This window comes from Acanthochromis polyacanthus, chromosome 9, assembly GCF_021347895.1.
Source record: "Acanthochromis polyacanthus isolate Apoly-LR-REF ecotype Palm Island chromosome 9, KAUST_Apoly_ChrSc, whole genome shotgun sequence".
Classification (NCBI taxonomy): domain Eukaryota; kingdom Metazoa; phylum Chordata; class Actinopteri; family Pomacentridae; genus Acanthochromis; species Acanthochromis polyacanthus.
Genome location: NC_067121.1, coordinates 15,115,586 through 15,135,698, shown reverse-complemented (window position 1 = coordinate 15,135,698; position 20,113 = coordinate 15,115,586). Strand labels below are relative to the sequence as shown.

At 38.5% G+C, this 20,113-nt stretch overlaps 1 protein-coding gene across 15 annotated transcripts in view; it reads right to left on the bottom strand.

The window, feature by feature from the left end:
- Nucleotides 1-20,113, bottom strand: part of phc3 (polyhomeotic homolog 3 (Drosophila)) — a 94,663-nt gene that overhangs the window by 58,876 nt on the left and 15,674 nt on the right. For 11 of the 15 annotated variants that reach the window (XR_007944255.1, XR_007944256.1, XM_051953337.1 and 8 more), the window contains 4 exons: nt 13,062-13,127; nt 12,926-12,982; nt 12,655-12,687; nt 12,488-12,532 (listed from right to left, as the gene is read on the bottom strand). The exons of the other annotated variants lie outside the window; for them this stretch is intronic. Coding sequence is in view for 9 of the 11 variants with exons in the window: in XM_051953337.1 (XP_051809297.1) it covers nt 12,488-12,532; nt 12,655-12,687; nt 12,926-12,982; nt 13,062-13,127 (201 nt within the window). In the remaining 2 variants the exon portion in view is untranslated. The remainder of the gene's footprint in view (nt 1-12,487; nt 12,533-12,654; nt 12,688-12,925; nt 12,983-13,061; nt 13,128-20,113) is intronic. 15 annotated transcript variants of the gene reach the window in all.

Below are 20,113 nucleotides of genomic sequence, written 5' to 3'. Positions count from 1 at the left end.
ATTAGTAGTCATTCCAATGGCAGTATTATGTATGTTTTGTTCTTTTTGAAATGTTAGTTGTTAAAGGTGACTACCTTCAAAAAGTGTAATGGCATAACTTAGGTATAGGTTCTTTTGCTTGAAACATGACATTGTACAATTAAATTTAACATGTTTAATCCTACTGCACTGATACTGTAAAATTCAACATTATTGTTTTATTTTTAAATTATTCAATCATGAACTACTACAGAGCTCCCTGAATTCAAGTTAGTACATGTAATTTGTATGTGTATGTTATAATTACATGTATGCATTGCAAATGGGTGTCAACATGTCATTATATCTACAGGTATGGCTCTAAACTAGACTTTGTGACACATAAAGGGCATTACATTTTTTTGCTTTTCAGTACTTTAGATTGGGATACAAGTATTAGTAGTCATTCCAATGGTAGTATTATGTATGTTTTGTTCTTTTTGAAATGTTAGTTGTTAAAGGTGACTACCTTCAAAAAGTGTAATGACATGTTGACACCCATTTGCAATGCATACATGTAATTATAACATACACATACAAATTACATGTACTAACTTGAATTCAGGGAGCTCTGTAGTAGTTCATGGTTGATTAATTTAAAAATACAACAATAATGGTGAATTTTACAGTATCAGTACAGTGGGATTAAACATGTTAAATTTAATTGTACAATGTCATGTTACAAGCAAAAGAACCTATACCTAAGTTATAACTTAGACATACCTAAGTTATACCATTACACCTTTTGAAGGTAGTCACCTTTAACAACTAACATTTCAAAAAGAACAAAAAATACATAATACTACCATTGGAATGGCTACTAATACTTGTATCCCAATTTAAAGTACTGAAAAGCAAAAAACGATTTTGACATTACCCATGCCATTTTGAGTAAGAATATCTCAGTAACTACGAATATAACCCTGCTGATTTTTTGTACAGTGATAGACGACAGATGGAACTGTCTTGTAGAAAAATTTGGGGTCTCTGGTACCTGTCCCACACTGAGATTTTTGCCACCAAAAATAGTCAATTAAAGATCTCGTCCAACTTTGGGAGCTCATATTTTCCAAACTGAGGTACCTAGAAAGCTCCAGTTTGCTAAGTTATCACACAAGTTTGTGTAGAATGGAACCCAGGGGTGTTAGAGCACTTCTGTGCAGTATTTCTAGTACTTTTAAGGTCCCATTAGCATTTTTAGCAAGCCCCCATGGCCTGCAGAGTGTAGGGAAGCACCTGGGGATGTTTGTGGGGCACTAGCAACTCACAGCTCTCTGGTATGTCTAGAGACTGAGAAATAACCACTTAAAGATGCAAAAAACCGCTGGCGAGGCTTTTTATAGCCCAAATTCTGAAAATTTCAGACCCCTACAACTCAGAAACTATTTGAGCTACAGGCCTACAATTTTGCATAGAAAGTACTTTTGTGACTATCTAATGGCATACAAATTTAGGACTAATTTGAAAATGGTGCAGCAACACCCCCGAGGAATATCTGGTCATTTCACCTGGAATGACCCATTATTATTTTATGAGTATTAAAATTCAATAACTTCACTCTTACACACTGTACAGTCACCAAAGTCTCTGGAGTCATCAGTTGTCTCCTGCTGGTCATACTACAACTCTTGCTTTGGTGCTACATTAAAAATCTGAATTTTAAGGAATTTTTATGTTATTAGTAACACAAAAAATACCCCTTGGTATTGTGTGTTGTGCAACAGCCACAGTTGAAGAGGCTGTACACAAGTTAGGCTCTTATCAGATATAAGAGGGTTTTGGTCTGGGGTAAGGATCCAAAACTGTTTCAGAAATAATTCCAGAAAAACTGTTCATTGTTTTGAATTTGTTTTGTTGTGACAGATTTTTTTTTATTTTTTAACGGATACAAATGATCACCCACTGTTTTAAGGGACTCAGTTTTATTACATTTGGGTTGTTTATTGCCATATGATGTTGTGTACAATATTTAGTGTGTGTGCTTGTATGTGAAGTTTAAGGATTGAGTAAACTAGCTTTGATGGCACTTTTCTTGATGTATGTGGTATATTTTACACTCAAAAATATAAACGCAACACTTTTGTTTTTGCTCCCATTTTTTATAAGAAGAACTCAAAGATCTAAAACTTTTTCCACATACACAATATCACCATTTCTCTCAAATATTGTTCACAAATCTGTCTAAATCTGTGATAGTGAGCACTTCTCCTTTGCTGAGATAATCCATCCCACCTCACAAGTGTGCCATATCAAGATGCTGATCAGACACCATGATTAGTGCACAGGTGTGGCTTAGACTGCCCACAATAAAAGGCCACTCTGAAAGGTGCAGTTTTGTTTTATAAAATAATAATAAAAATTCCTTAAAATTCAGATTTTTTAATTTAGCACCAAAGCAAGAGTTGTAGTATGACCATCAGGAGACAATTGATTGCTCCAGAGACTTTGGTGGCTGTACAGTGTGTAAGAGTGGAGTTATTGAATTTTAATACTCAGAAAATAATAATAAAAACATTAAAATTCAGATTTTTGATTTAGCAACAAACAAAGAGTTGTAATATGACCAGCAGGAGACAATTGATGACTCCAGAGACCTTGGTGACTGTACAGTGTGTAAGAGTGAAGTTATTGAATTTTAATACTCAGAAAATAATAAAAATAAAAATAAAAATTCCTTAAAATTCAGATTTTTGATTTAGCAACAAACAAAGAGTTGTAGTATGACCAGCAGGAGACAATTGATGACTCCAGAGACCTTGGTGACTGTACAATGTGTAAGAGTGAAGTTATTGAATTTTAATACTCAGAAAATAATAATAAAAAACATAAAAATTCCTTAAAATTCTGATTTTTAATGTAGCACCAAAGCAAGAGTTGTAGTAGGACTAGCAGGAGCCCATTGATGACTCCAGAGACTTTGGTGACTGTACAGTGTGTAAGAGTGAAGTTATTGAATTTTAATACTCATAAAATAATAATAAAAATTCCTTAAAATTCAGATTTTTAATTTAGCACCAAAACAAGAGTTGTAGTATGACCAGCAGGAGACAATTGATGGCTCCAGAGACTTTGGTGGCTGTACAGTGTGTAATAGTGAAGTTACTGAATTTTAATACTCATAAAATAATAATAAAAAACATAAAAATTCCTTAAAATTCTGATTTTTGATTTAGCAACAAACAAAGAGTTGTAGTACGAACAGCAGGAGCCCATTCATGGCTCCAGTGATTTTGGTGGCTCTACAGTGTATAAGAGTGAAGTCATTGAATATTTCCCACCAAGCATTTTTCGGTCTAAAACACGTCTAAATGACGTCTAAATGTTCCTTAGACGTCTAGTCTAAAATTGGTCTATCAGAGGTCTAAAAGTGAAAGTTTTTTAGACGTATAAATTTTAGACGTTTATCTGACATTCATGCTTATACCGAATATAAACCCAGGTATACACTTAGACGTCTATTTGACGTCTAAACAACGTATATTTATAGACATTCAGACGTTGAAATCCCGTACGGCAGACGGCTAAATTTACACGTCTAAATTGTAGACGTTTATCTGACATTCATGCTTATACAGAATATAAACCCAGGTATACACTTAGATGTTTATTAGATGTCAATTAGTGGTCTAGTCTAAATTTAGACGTTTAAAAAACTTTCATTTTTAGACCTCTTGTAGACCAATTTTAGGCATAAAACCTAAATTTAGACGTTTAAAAAAACTTTAATTTTTAGACCTCTGGTATACCTATTTTAGACGAGAGGTCTAATAGACGTCTATTAAACGTCTGTTAGACTTAAAATAAAAAGTCAGTGGTTTCCTATCAATACTGTAATACACTGACAATCATTAATGCATATTTTCCCCAAATTCTAATAAATTAATAAGAATTTGTCAATTTATAAAAAATATTCACAATAAAAATTTAACTAGCAAAAAAATGTACTGTAGACCAAAATCTCTCTCACAAACAATATTTACCTTGATGTACTCTAAGGGTGTCCCGACTATTTCGCCAATGTGTCTCTTTCTGGACCTTTCACAATACATTTTTAATCTAATGTCATGCTTTTTCATAATTTAACACTAATCTACATTTGTCATCAGTAGACTGTAATTGCAATTACAGTACATTATTCATTCAGAATACAACCATTACAATCATGGACTTGGCATTATTTTTCTTTAATGTTACACAAATAGAACATAAATTTAAACCTTGAACTTGGAAAAATTAAAACAATTCAAAATAAACTGAACAAAATATTACACAATATAACAGTGGAAAAATGTTTTTAAAAAACTATAAATATACACACGTGGACAAAATTGTTGGTACCCCTCAGTTAAAGAAGGAAAAACCCACAATTCTCACTGAAATCACTTGAAACTCACAAAAGTAACAATAAATAAAAATTTATTGAAAATTAAATAATCAAAATCAGCCATTACTTTTGAATTGTTGATTAACATAATTATTTAAAAAAACAAACTAATGAAATAGGGCTGGACAAAAATGATGGTACCCATAACTTAATATTTTGTTGCACAACCTTTTGAGGCAATCACTGCAATTAAACGATTTCTGTATTTGTCAATGAGCGTTCTGCAGCTGTCAACAGGTATTTTGGCCCACTCCTCATGAGCAAACAGCTCCAGTTGTCTCAGGTTTGATGGGTGTCTTCTCCAAATGGCATGTTTCAGCTCCTTCCACATATGTTCAATGGGATTCAGATCTGGGCTCATAGAAGGCCACTTTAGAATAGTCCAACGCTTTTCTCTCAGCCATTCTTGGGTGTTTTTGGCTGTGTGTTTTGGATCGTTGTCCTGTTGGAAGACCCATGACCTGCGACTGAGACCAAGCTTTCTGACACTAGGCAGCACATTTCTCTCCAGAATGCCTTGATAGTCTTCAGATTTCATCGTACCTTGCACACTTTCAAGACACCCTGTGCCAGATGCAGCAAAGCAGCCCCAAAACATTACTGAGCCTCCTCCATGTTTCACCGTAGGGACAGTGTTCTTTTCTTCGTATGCTTGGTTTTTGAGTCTATGAACATAGAGTTGATGTGCCTTACCAAAAAGCTCCAGTTTGGTCTCATCTGTCCAAAGGACATTCTCCCAGAAGCTTTGTGGCTTGTCAACATGCATTTTTGCAAATTCCAGTCTGGCTTTTTTATGAGTTTTTTTCAGCAGTGGTGTCCTCCTTGGTCGTCTCCCATGAAGTCCACTTTGGCTCAAACAACGACGAATGGTGCCATCTGACACTGATGTACCTTGGCCTTGGAGTTCACCTTTAATTTCTTTGGAGGTTGCTCTGGGCTCTTTGGATACAATTCCAACGATCCGTCTCTTCAATTTGTCATCAATTTTCCTCTTGCGGCCACGTCCAGGGAGGTTGGCTACTGTCCCGTGGGTCTTGAACTTCTGAATAATATGAGCCACTGTTGTCACAGGAACTTCAAGCTGTTTAGAGATGGTCTTATAGCCTTTACCTTTAAGATGTTTGTCTATAATTTTTTTTTCGGATGTCCTGGGACAATTCTCTCCTTCGCTTTCTGTTGTCCATGTTCAGTGTGGTACACACCTTTTCACCAAACAGCAGGGTGACTACTTGTCTCCCTTTAAATAGGCAGACTGACTGATTATGAGTTTGGAAACACCTGTGATGTCAATTAAATGACACACCTGAGTTAATCATGTCACTCTGGTCAAATAGTTTTCAATCTTTTATAGAGGTACCATCATTTTTGTCCAGGCCTGTTTCATTAGTTTGTTTTTTTAAATAATTATGTTAATCAACAATTCAAAAGTAATGGCTGTTTTTGATTATTTAATTTTCAATAAATTTTTATTTATTGTTACTTTTGTGAGTTTCAAGTGATTTCAGTGAGAATTGTGGGTTTTTCCTTCTTTAACTGAGGGGTACCAACAATTTTGTCCACGTGTGTAACTGGATAAGCCCTCACTAGAGGGCAGAACCACGCCCTCTGCTGGCGAAAACCCTGTCCTCCCTATACAACTGATGCAATATGTATCAATTTTGATCATCGTACGTATCTCCCTCCCTACTTGATCTGCTGACCTGTAACTCCACAACTGAGCAGGGGACCTTAGACTGATCTTCAGTGCCAAGTTTGATTATCCTGACTTCAGCGGTTGCAGAGATATCGGACCGGACATAGCCACATACATACATACATACATACATACTTACCCAGCCAGATACCGCACCGAATGCAATAACCCCGTCGACGTACCCGTCGGGCGTGGTTAAATACTTTTTTTTTTTTTTTTCCCATTATTTTTATTGCAGTTTTTACATTTTAATACAGAACAATGTCTTTAACAGACAATAATAATAATAATAATAATAATAGTAATAATAATAATATATAAAATAAATAACTAAAGATAAAAAAAAAAAAGTAATAAAAAATAAATAAATTAATAATAATAATAATAATAATAATAATAATAATAATAATAATAATAATAAATAATTAAAAAATAAAAAATAAAAAAATAAAAAATTACAGCACAGCTTTGAGTTACGGGAATAATGAATACAAAATTTATAAGAGTCGGTGAATTCCACATTATGAAAATTATTTCAGTTGTACAGAATTCCTTTAAGGAGGGTGGAGGAAAGGTCATTTCCAATGTAGTTCAAGTACGGGCGCCACACTCTGAAGAATTGGTCCACACTAGAGTGCATAATACTAGTGAGGTATTCTAGAGGGATCAGTTCAGAAATAATTTTTTGCCATCCGCTTACAGAGGGAGCCTTGTCACTGACCCACTGCAAAAGAATATTTTTTCTGGCTGCAAATGTTAAAATATTATAAAGTCTCTTGCTGGTTAATGTTCTTGCATGTTTACTTGGAAGTCCCAGGATCAGAGACACAGGGTCCATATCTATGTTAATGTGAAGAATACTTTCAATTTCACGAATAATTTTGGTCCAATATTGTTGAAGTTTATAACAAGACCAAAAACAATGAGTCAAGGTTCCCACATTAGTTTTACACTTAAGACAGAGGGGAGAGAGAGCGGTTAAAGAGATGCCTTCGGTGAGGAGATATATGTAGTCTGTGTATAATTTTAAGTTGTATCGCTCTTGCCCGGGTGCATATTGAAATATTTTTTGCATTAACCCAAATGGAGTTCCATGTTTCTTCATCTAAGGTGACAGACAGCTCTTCTTCCCACACATCCCTCACCCTCTGCGTGTCGGAAGCAGACAAACCATTAAGCACACGATACAATGAACTCAGAGACACCTTAAGTTTCTGTTGGAACAGCATTCTCTCAATAGCAGATATTTCAGGATGAGCAATAAGAGTTGTACTATGGGTGATGTAGTGTCTTATTTGCAAAAAGCGAAAGAAATCTTGTTTAGTCAAATTGTATTGCTTAATGAGCTGTTCAAATGACATAAGGCTATCATTTGCAAACAGATCAATCAGTGACTTAATATCCTTATTACACCATTGCTGAAAACCAGGGTCTGAAGAGCCTGGCAAAAAAGCAGGATTATTTACAATAGGGGTGAACATGGATGTTAAACTTGATCTGCCCTCGAGACAGCGTACAAGCCGCCATGCTTTTAGAGTATTAATGGTTATAGGATTAGTACAATAAGCTTCAATTTCTTTAAAGTTTTTAAGAAATAGCAAATCATTCAATCTGCACCGTGACAACGCTGCCTCAATATCCATCCATATCGAAGCTTTACCCTTAACCCAGTCATTTATAAATCTTAAATGGGCGCAGAGCTGATATATTTTAATATTAGGCATGTCTAGACCACCCATTGAAATTGGCAGATGTAATAGTGCCATCTTAAGCCTGGGTCTACGTTTATTCCAAATAAAAGAGCTGAGCCATCCATTTATGTCTTTCAACACCCTTTTGGAAAACAGAATAGGAATCATTTGAATAGGATATAAAAGCTTAGGTAATACATTCATTTTAAGGGCTATACGACCTAACCAAGAAATAGGGAGAGAGACCCAGCGTTCTAAGTCTTCCTTAATATTGCGAAGTAGGGGCACAAAATTAGCCTTGTATAGCTGATCAAAAAAAGGAGTAATGAAAATACCCAGGTATTCAAACCCATTGGGGGACCATTTGAAAGGAAATGGTGGAGTCATAGGTGGTATTATTGAGAGTGCACCAAGGGGCATAGCCTCTGATTTGGCTAAGTTAACTTTGTAGCCAGAAAAGCAACCAAATCTTTTGATCACATCAATTACAGCTGGCACTGATGTTTCCGGGTCAGTCAGAAGGATAAGAACGTCATCAGCATATAATGTTATTTTATGACATAACTGTCCAACTTGCAAACTGTGTATTGAGGACGATTCCCTTATGGCCTCGGCGAGGGGCTCAATGACCAGGGCAAAAAGAAGGGGAGACAAGGGGCAGCCCTGCAATACCCCTCTATGCATGATGAAGTATTCAGACCGGAATCCATTAGTCAGAACAGCTGCCTGCGGTCCGCCATAAATAATTCTGACCCACTTTATAAAGTTCTCACCTAAACCAAATTTGTCCAAGACAAAGAACAAAAAGGACCATTCAATTCGGTCGAATGCTTTCTCTGCATCGAGAGAAAGCACTAGACCATTAATAGAGTTTTGTTTAAAAACTTCAATAGCGTTCAACAGGCGTCTGACATTAGCCGAAGAGTTCCGGCCCTTTATAAAACCTGTCTGGTCATCTTTTATTAATACTGGTAACAAATTTTCTAAGCAGGAGGCTAAGATTTTGGAGAGTAGCTTTCTATCCACATTTAAGAGCGCTATGGGCCTATAGGATGCACAGGATTCAGGACATTTCCCTTTTTTTAAAATTAAAGATATATTGGCCTCTTTCAGTGTTTGTGGAAGTTCTCCTTTTGTGAAGGAGTAATTAAACATATTGAGAAGAGGTTCTACAAGAATATTTTGAAACTGTTTATAGAATTCGCAGCAAAAGCCATCTGGCCCTGGCGATTTTCCATTTTGCAATAATTTTATGGCTTTAATCACTTCATTTTTAGTTATAGGACTGTTAAGAGCAGCCCTCTGCTCCTCTGACAAATTTGGTAGACTAAATTGAGCGAAAAAATTGCTCATAAGTTGATCTCCATCCGGAGCTTGATCAGAAGCATACAGCTGTTGGTAGAAACTCTTAAAACAGTCATTTATCAATTTATTCTCATATACTTTGTGGCCGTCTTTATCAGATACAGCTGCAATAGTTAGGGATTCTGCACGTTTTTTAACATAGTAGGCCAAACATTTTCCAGGTTTATCCCCATGTTCATAAAATCTCTGTTTAATATATTTAATTTTTTTCTCTGCATCCCTTGTAAGAAGGCAATTTAGAGCTGATCTGAGTGTAGTGATTTCCTTCCACAGGTGTGGCGAAGGAGAATCAATATACTTTTTTTCTTTATCTATCAATTCACTCTCTAAGCATTTTTGTTTTTCCTGACTTTGACGTTTTTTGGTTGCTGAGTATGAGATAATTAACCCTCTGGCATAAGCCTTACAGGTTTCCCATAGGATGGAAGAGTCTTTGGCTGACGGAGTATTGACTGATAAAAATGCTTCAAGTTCGGTATTGAAATATTGTACAAATTTCTCATCCTTGAGGATTATGGTATTAAGTCTCCAGTGCCGAGACTGTTGCAGTGATAACTTAGGGTTGATGTCCATTATTACTCTGGCATGGTCGGAAATAATTATACTGGAAATTTGGCATGATAAAACTGAAGAAAGATCAGTATGTGACAAAAAGAGGTAGTCAATTCTAGTATGACATTTGTGAGGGGCAGAATAATATGTGTATTGTTTATCTGAGGGGTGGATACATCTCCAAATATCAACCAGCCCAAACTCAGCACATAGAGCACGAAGCGCCTTGGCATGGGGAGAAGGAACCATGGTACTATGAGGGAACCGGTCTATAAGTGGGTTTAGAGTCAAGTTAAAATCACCGCCAATGATAACAGTGGAGTTAGAAAGAAGTGGAGCCAAGTCCAGGAATAATTTAGTAAGAAAAGTGACTGGGTGGCCAGGGGGGAAGTATACATTCATTACCACAATATTTTGGCCCTGTAAAATTCCTTTAACTATAACATAACAGCCCCTTTGATCTTTAACACTACTGAGTATTTTGAATGGCAGGTTTATTTTAATCAACAATGCAACTCCCCGACTTCTTGTTGTAAAAGATGAAAAATACACTTGTCCAACTGTCCCTTGCTGTAATTTCAAATGCTCTCTGTCATCAAGATGTGTCTCCTGCAACATCGCAATATCTATGCCATCTTTCTTTAGGCATGTAAATATCTTTCTCCGCTTAATAGGATTATGGATACCCCTCACATTCCAGGTACATAGTCGTAGCTTATTCATAATTGGTGTTGTTTATGTACTGAACATAATGGTCCACCAAACTTCAAATAAAGATAAAACAAAGAGGTAAAAGAAAGAGCTGTGTGTAAAAATAGCATAAAAAAACATGATATCCAAAACTAAAACAAAACAGAAATTGGCAACAACCCTACTGAACATGTAGGGAAAAAACATCTCCCTGTAAATACAGGTGCAGCAAGCGCTTGACTCACGCCTTTTCATAAACATAAACACACATCCGCCAAGCACACGGTGTAGAACATTTCACCTGGTTGCAACTAAGAGCGGGATTGTCATTAAGTTCCAGACTCATCAAATACTCACGCACATACTCAAGCTTAGAAGAGGACACACCAGCGGGTCATTAGAAAAATAGAGGACCCAGTGGATGCAGGGGTTTAAGGTAGCGAGTCCACGTACGCTGCCGCCGCCTCCGGTGAATCAAACTTCTTCTCCACGTCATTGACGGTCATCTTCAGCGTAGCGGGATAAAGAAGTGCATACTGGATCTTCTTGCCTTTCAGATGATTCTTCACAGCATCAAATGCCTTGCGTTTCCTGACCACCGCTGCTGAGTAATCATTGAAGAAGGAGACGTGGAGCTGGTCTGCTGGCTGGTTCGGCTCTGCTGAGAGGCGCCGGGCCGCGGTCATCACTCGTTGTTTATCAGTGAAGTTATGAAACGTCATGATAATGGGTCTCGGACGTTGATGCGGTCCAGGCCTCCTCGGAGCAAGGGAGCGGTGAGCGCGATCCAGCTTAATCCTCCCAGCCTTGGTTGTGAGCTTGAGATAGGAGGGGAGCCACTTCTCCAGAAAAGTAACCGGATCGCTGCCCTCCATACCCTCCGGTAGGTTAATCAAACGGATATTACATCTGCGGTTGCGGTTTTCTAAGTTGTCTATATGTTCCGCCATTTCGCTGACTTGTGTCTCGAGTTTTCTTACTTTGGTGTGGAGGTTTTGCATCGTATCTTCTACAGTTGAAATCCGCGTTTCGGCATCGTCCACGCGAGTTCCTAATGCCTGTACCTGCGACGTTTGGTCGTGGATAGCAGCAAGCACGGTGTCAATCTTGGCATCAAAAGATTTTGTAATATTGTCTGTTATCTGGCTCAGAGCTAGGAGAATATTTTGATCCACGCCGCTTTTAGTGGTGTCAATATCGGCTGGAGCCTCCGCATCGCTGGCTTCTTCGGGCTCCACCATAGCAGCATCGCTAGCGATCTTTCCCGCTGGGGTCTTTTTCTTGGATTTGGTCCTTGAGTCAGGCATTTTAGCAAAGTAGTTGTCCAGGCTCATTATAGAGCTTCTCCCACATATACATGCAAAGTCTTACCAGGTGAACACGTAATTTAATCGGATAATTCAGGAAATTTCACCGGAGCCGACAGAACAAGGTGTTCACGCTACGACGCCATTTTGCCATCCCGGTTAAATACTTTTAACAACCTTTTAACTGGTTTTATGAAATTTGCCTCGCAATGCAAAAACAAACAAAAAAGATTTAAAACGTTTGTTTTAAAAAAACACTTGCTTTTAAAGAACTTTGTGGGGCTTTTAGAAAAAAAATTTAGAAGGGGGAAGTTCTGTCTTTCCTGTAGCCCCCCCACCACATCGAGCTGGCACCTGTTTAAGGTGATCACCGAGAGCTGCTCCGACTTGTTCTTCTGTGGTATTTGGAAACCGACTGCAAACACTCTCTGCAAACAAGAACAACAAAAAAAATACAGATTTGACATTGGTAACATTAGCTGAAATCACATAGTATTATCCAGAAGGATTCTTCATTCTTTATTGCTTCATGCGATACAAAAGACCAGTTGAGTGTAATGCTTTACTTTGGCTGTTAAACAAAATCATAGCCTGTTTTACAACTTAAAAAAACCCATGCACCAAAAAAACACTGCTAAACCTGACACAATAGCTTTAATTTACCTTTAATCCTTGGGGTTTTGGGCCGCTGACCTAGAGAGGAATGAGCCGTGTGTCAAAGAAAAGAGAACTATAAGTCATCATAGCAACATCACTATTTAATATCAATACCATGGTCAATTTGTACCTTGGGAAGCACGGGCAGGGGATCCAGTCTGAGGTCTAGGAGTCTCTGTTGGCAGAGGGAGAAATGGAACATACTCACCGTACTTAAAAAAACAACAGTTATATCACTCTGAAACTAATAATAATAATAATGGTTACATTTATATAGACTATACAATACATTTTTACCTTGCTGTGATGCTCCCCTACGAGTTCGATCACCTTTTGGGGTCATAACATAGTTAATTGCACATCATAATTGCCTCAGCAATTAGATCAACAGCAATGTCATCATTGTTCAATTCCATAAAAGTCTAATAATAAAAGTCTCTTTGGGTGTCACAGCACTTGAAATGCCATGGTTCACTGTTTGGAGGTGAAAAAAAATTAAAATGTAAATCAAAATAAAAATGTGTGCAATGCCATCTCAAATTCACTTAACTTTGCACTATAAACTTACCACTTGAACTGTGGGTAATAACTTGTCTGGTTACTTGTGCTAGCTGACTTGAGACAGCTGTAAAAAGAAGAGGGAATTAAATGTCATGTTTATACACTCACCATTGTGAACACTGCTATAATGAATAAAAGTTTACCCTGTGGGCTCCAAGCCTGCGTATTGGCCCTCCCAGGGACCACTGGGGTGGTCTGACCTCGATTATCTAATCGGAGAGAAAGCGTGTTGAAATGAAATCTTTTCACTCACACCATTTGTCATTTGCAGTATATTCAGTAGAGGCTTTAAAAAAGGTCAGAATATTGAAATTTGCAACTTACACACGTGGACAAAATTGTTGGTACCCCTCAGTTAAAGAAGGAAAAACCCACAATTCTCACTGAAATCACTTGAAACTCACAAAAGTAACAATAAATAAAAATTTATTGAAAATTAAATAATCAAAATCAGCCATCACTTTTGAATTGTTGATTAACATAATTATTTAAAAAAAAACAACTAATGAAATAGGGCTGGACAAAAATGATGGTACCCATAACTTAATATTTTGTTGCACAACCTTTTGAGGCAATCACTGCAATTAAACGATTTCTGTATTTGTCAATGAGCGTTCTGCAGCTGTCAACAGGTATTTTGGCCCACTCCTCATGAGCAAACAGCTCCAGTTGTCTCAGGTTTGATGGGTGTCTTCTCCAAATGGCATGTTTCAGCTCCTTCCACATATGTTCAATGGGATTCAGATCTGGGCTCATAGAAGGCCACTTTAGAATAGTCCAACGCTTTTCTCTCAGCCATTCTTGGGTGTTTTTGGCTGTGTGTTTTGGATCGTTGTCCTGTTGGAAGACCCATGACCTGCGACTGAGACCAAGCTTTCTGACACTAGGCAGCACATTTCTCTCCAGAATGCCTTGATAGTCTTCAGATTTCATCGTACCTTGCACACTTTCAAGACACCCTGTGCCAGATGCAGCAAAGCAGCCCCAAAACATTACTGAGCCTCCTCCATGTTTCACCGTAGGGACAGTGTTCTTTTCTTCGTATGCTTGGTTTTTGAGTCTATGAACATAGAGTTGATGTGCCTTACCAAAAAGCTCCAGTTTGGTCTCATCTGTCCAAAGGACATTCTCCCAGAAGCTTTGTGGCTTGTCAACATGCATTTTTGCAAATTCCAGTCTCGCTTTTTTATGAGTTTTTTTCAGCAGTGGTGTCCTCCTTGGTCGTCTCCCATGAAGTCCACTTTGGCTCAAACAACGACGAATGGTGCCATCTGACACTGATGTACCTTGGCCTTGGAGTTCACCTTTAATTTCTTTGGAGGTTGCTCTGGGCTCTTTGGATACAATTCCAACGATCCGTCTCTTCAATTTGTCATCAATTTTCCTCTTGCGGCCACGTCCAGGGAGGTTGGCTACTGTCCCGTGGGTCTTGAATTTCTGAATAATATGAGCCACTGTTGTCACAGGAACTTCAAGCTGTTTAGAGATGGTCTTATAGCCTTTACCTTTAAGATGTTTGTCTATAGGGGGAGGACTTCCGGCTTAAGATGGAGTAGGTCACGTTCTCCTGCAGCTCCCGCAACCCTTAATTCTAACTATACCCATCTATTTTTTATATCTTTTACAACGTTTGGGCGCTTGTTCTTTAATTGTCTCTTTTTCTGACTGACGGTGTTTCGTGTCATTATGTCACCAAAAACTGCCAAGTCAAGCGACAAAACCGAGCAGGAGCCTGTTGCTGCTACTAGCAGCATTAGCAAAGCTGATTTAACAGACTCGCTTGCAGACCTCAAGACATCATTGTTTGCCGAGTTGAAGAAATCTTTTAGCCAGGTGAATGACAAGCTAGATGGGCTCCAAGAGACTGTTAATAGTCACGGCCAGCGTTTGAATTCTCTAGAAGGAGACACGGACTCGCTTAGTCAGCGTTTGGCTAAAGTGGAGGACTGCTGCAAAACGCTTCAGGCTGACAACACCAAGCTAAGGACTAAGCTAACTGATCTGGAAGGGAGAAGTAGACGAAGTAACGTCAGATTAATCGGCATAGCAGAAAATATTGAAGGCCCACAGCCCAGCAGGTTCTTCTCGCAGTTGCTACAGGATGTTTTTGGACGTGACATCTTCCCAACCCCTCCGGAGCTGGACCGGGCGCATCGCAGCCTGGCCCCCAAACCAGGTCCCGACGGCAGACCGCGACCTGTCATCATTTGCTTTCATCGGCACCACCACAAAGAGCTGGTGATCCGGGAGTCCAGGAAAAGGGGCACGTTGACGTACCAGAACAATCCGCTCAGGATCTACGAAGATTACAGTCCTGAGGTGGTCAGTCAAAGGAAGAAATACACGCCAGTCATGTCAGACCTCTACAAACTGGGACTGAAGCCTTCGCTGCTGTATCCGGCACGGCTTCGTATTGTCAATAAGGATGGCACTCGCATCGCATTCAGCTCTGTGGCAGATGCTGAGAAATTTGTTGAAGATTTCAAAAACCCTTGACTGATTAGTTTTGATGCCTGCCAGATATGACTGCCTCAGTTTGAAGGAGTGAGTATTGGCTTACTGCCACACGGACCGTGTTATGTTTACCTTTACCATATTGTTTTGATAAGGACGTGTTTCTGAATTAGCACCTTACAGTTTTGATGCTGCTTTACAAAGTCTCTTGCTATTCGGGTGGGTTTCTGCATCTTATTAAAGCGGGACGGAGTTCCTACTTAGATAGTCAGTTACGGGAGTATTAGGCATAGTTAGTGTAGGTGTGCTGTTCGTTCTAGCAGCTAGTGTCACCTGGGGGTTCAGGGAAGGGTTATTCTGTCTCACTGCCGCTGTTAATGGACCAAAATATCGCACTATGTTAACTTTGCCTCTCTGCCAGAATGTTAAGGCTTCTAACATTACATCTCAGGTTTATGTAATGTTTATTTTTGTTGTTGCTTAAATTCCTATTTTTGATTTCTAATGGCAAGCTCATTGAATATTATTTCTTGGAATGTTAAAGGGCTCAACCACCCTGTTAAGAGAAAGAAAGTCCTCACACACCTTAAAAATTTAGGAGCTGGAATAGCATTTATTCAAGAAACACATCTTAAGAATTTGGATAATGTCCGAATAAAAAGTGGATGGGTGGGGCAGCTTTTCCATTCAACTTTCCAGCATAAAGTTAGAGGTGTCGCAATACTCATAAATAAAAATATTTCTTTTGTTCACTCTACAACTGTAGCTGACGCAAATGGAAGGTATGTCATAGTAACTGGTAAACTTTACAATCTTAATGTTGTATTAGCCAATGTATATGCTCCAAACTGTGACGACCCAATCTTCTTCTCTCACGTCATCAGCCTGCTTCCTTGTTTAAATTCACATCTGCTTATTATGGGCGGGGATTTTAACTTTTGTCTGGACCCTGAGATGGATCGTTCATCTGTTAGACCAGGATATGTAACGTCTAAATCTGTTGCTTACATGCAGTCATTTCTTTCTACTTATGGCATATTGGATATCTGGCGTTTTTTACACTTAAAAGACAGACAGTACTCCTTCTTTTCGAATGCTCATCGCACATATAGTAGAATTGACTATTTTTTTATTGATAATAAAATAATATCAGATGTTCAGTCATGTGAATACCAACCCATAGTAGTGTCGGATCACGCCCCTCTTTTATTTAAACTGAACATTTCAGATTCTCGGATTCCCAGACGAATGTGGAGATTTAATTCTCTCCTATTATCAGATGAAAATTTTTTGAACTTTATGTCAGACCAAATCTCTCTTTTTTTAGACTTAAATATCACTCCAGATGTGTCTATTTTGACCATCTGGGAAGCCCTTAAGGCATATTTAAGAGGTCAGGTAATATCTTTTATGGCTAAAAAAAAGAAGGACTCAAACTTAAAACAAGCGGAACTGGAAAGACAAATAGCTGATTTAGATAATAGAAATGCACAAACCCCATCTCCAGATCTTTACAAAGAGCGGTTAAGGCTTAGTTCAGAACATGACATACTCACATCACATCACATTGAATATTTGCTGTTAAAGAATCGAAGTAATATTTATGAACATGGGGACAAGGCAGGGGAGGTTCTGTCAAGACAATTGAAGGGCGCCAGAACAAAGCAAGTAATTAACGGGGTGACACTCCAAAATGGCGAGACAGTAACTGATCAGTTGGGTATAAATGAAGCATTTCTGTGCTATTATCAAGATTTGTATAGTTCTAATAATCCGAGTGAGCCTGCTCTTTTTTCAGATTTTTTTAGGGATTTACCAATTCCAACCTTATCCTCAGATCAGGTGTCTGCCTTGGATGCACCAATACAGCAACAGGAGATTGCTGCGGCGATCAAATCATTACAACCCCGGAAATCACCGGGCCCTGACGGCTTGCCGAGTGAGTTTTATGCCGCGTTTTCTGAACAACTAACACCCATCTTTACAACAGTATGTGCAGAGTCCATCAGCAGGGGATCTCTTCCTAGCACTCTGAACCAAGCTTGTATAACACTACTACCAAAAAAAGATAAAAATCCTTTAGAATGTACATCTTACAGACCAATTTCGCTTTTGAATTGTGATTATAAAATTCTTGCAAAAGTCTTGGCTTGTCGTTTAGAAGGAGTTTTGCCCACTATAATATCTCCGGATCAGACAGGTTTTGTGAAAGATAGACGCTCCTTTTCTAGTATCCGTCGTCTGATGAATGTCATATACACACCAAGCCAATCGGACTCTGAGTGCCTTCTCTCCATGGATGCAGAGAAGGCATTCGATAGAGTGGAATGGGACTATCTGTTTGAGGCTCTCCGCAGGTTTGGGTTTGGTACTGCATTTATGTCATGGGTTAGATTACTATACGCCTGTCCTTCAGCAATGATATTAACAAACAATCGTTATTCTAAACTGTTTCGGCTGCATCGCAGTACTCGGCAGGGATGTCCGCTTAGCCCTTTGCTCTTTGTTTTAGCTGTTGAGCCCCTTGCCATAGCCATAAGAAATAACCACACTATACATGGCATTGAAAGATATGGCACTGTACACAAATTATCTCTTTACGCTGATGATCTCTTGTTGTTTGTGTCTAAGGCTGAGACAACTATTCCCTCTATTCTGGAGCTCCTTGCAAAGTTTGGAAAAATATCAGGGTATAAGTTAAATTTACATAAAAGTGAACTGTTGCCGCTAAACCTGTCTGATTCGGCTTTAGAAAATATTATACTACCCCTGAAGATAGCTACACATAGCTTTACCTATCTTGGCGTTAGTGTGACGAGAAATTTTAGTGATCTTTTTAAAAACAATTTTGACAAGCTACAAATTAAGATTCAACAAGATTTGTCAAAATGGTCACTCATTCCGCTTTCTTTGGTTGGCAGAGTGAATGTTCTTAAAATGTCTGTGCTACCCCGATACTTGTATTTGTTTCAGAGCCTTCCTGTGTTTATCTCCAAGGGTTACTTTAAAAAACTTGATTCGATAATTTCATCCTTTATATGGAATGGAAAAAAGCCACGCTTGCGTATAGAACACCTGCAGAAACCTAAGCAGGATGGTGGTCTAGCTCTCCCAAACTTTCGGCAGTACTATTGGGCAGCCAATCTCTGTTGTTTATCTTTTTGGGTATATTATCATTCTGATAACAGTGGGCCAGCATGGGTTGAGTTGGAGAAACTTTCTTGTAGTTCTCTGTCTTTACCAGCTATAATTGGCGCATCGGTTCCACTGCTTCAAAATTTAACTATTAATAACCCTGTAGTTCATAATTCAATCAAAATATACTCACAATTCCGGAAACATTTTCGCCTCCAAAACATGAGTCTATTCAGTCCAATAATGTCTAATAATTTTTTTCCTCCTTCGTTGCAGGACACCACATTTGGTATGTGGTGCAGGCAAGGACTGAAAAACTTCAATGACCTTTATATAGATAATAAATTTGCTTCCTTTGAACAGTTATCGGTCAAATATAAGTTACGTCCTTCTAATTTTTTTCGATATTTGCAGGTGAGACACTTTGTTTCAGTTTCCATGCCAGGGTTCCCAGACAAACCTTCCAATAATGTAATTGATGATCTGATGTTTTTTAACCCAACAAAAAAGAAAGCTATTTCTTCAATGTTGCATTTGACTTCTCAAGGGAATGTCCTCTCTATGTCTACTATTAAAGGGGCGTGGGAGCAGGATCTCCAGATGAGTATTAGTGAAGTAGAATGGGCTGATATTCTTAGAAAAATTCATTCATCTTCAATGTGTGCAAGACACTCTCTTATTCAATTTAAAGTGGTTCATCGAACACATCTCCACAAGTCCAAACTGGCTAGGATCTATACCCACATTGACCCGACCTGTGATAGATGCAAATCAGCAGAGGCCACTTTAATACACATGTTTTGGTCGTGTCCTAAAATACAACAATATTGGGAAGGTATACGTGAAGCCCTTTCTTGTACATTAGGAGTCCATTTAAACCTGAATCCACTTTTGTTTCTTTTCGGGATTACTGGTGTGGAGTTCGGACTTCCTACCGGGGGCCAAAAACTTATTGCTTTTTCAACCTTGTTAGCACGTCGTCTAATTCTTCTCAAATGGAAGGATGCTGCCCCACCCACAGTATCCCACTGGATCAAGGATGTATTATTTCATCTCAAGTTGGAAAAAATAAGATTTGTGATGAGGGGTTCTGAGAAAAAGTTCTATCAGGTGTGGAGGCCTTTTCTGATTTTTTTCAGCCAACCATCAACAACGGTACATGAATGACTCAGTTCGGTAGTGTGGTTGATTTGTGTATTGATGGTCTGAATGCTTTGTGTTTTTGAAAAAAAGTGTTTTCTGTTAGCGGCAGTAGAGATTGGTTAGTTTGTTTTATGGGGCGGGGGGGGGGTGTTTTTGTTTGTTCTCTGCTATATTGTTAAAATTTCAATAAAAACATCAAACACTAAGATGTTTGTCTATAATTTTTTTCGGATGTCCTGGGACAATTCTCTCCTTCGCTTTCTGTTGTCCATGTTCAGTGTGGTACACACCTTTTCACCAAACAGCAGGGTGACTACTTGTCTCCCTTTAAATAGGCAGACTGACTGATTATGAGTTTGGAAACACCTGTGATGTCAATTAAATGACACACCTGAGTTAATCATGTCACTCTGGTCAAATAGTTTTCAATCTTTTATAGAGGTACCATCATTTTTGTCCAGGC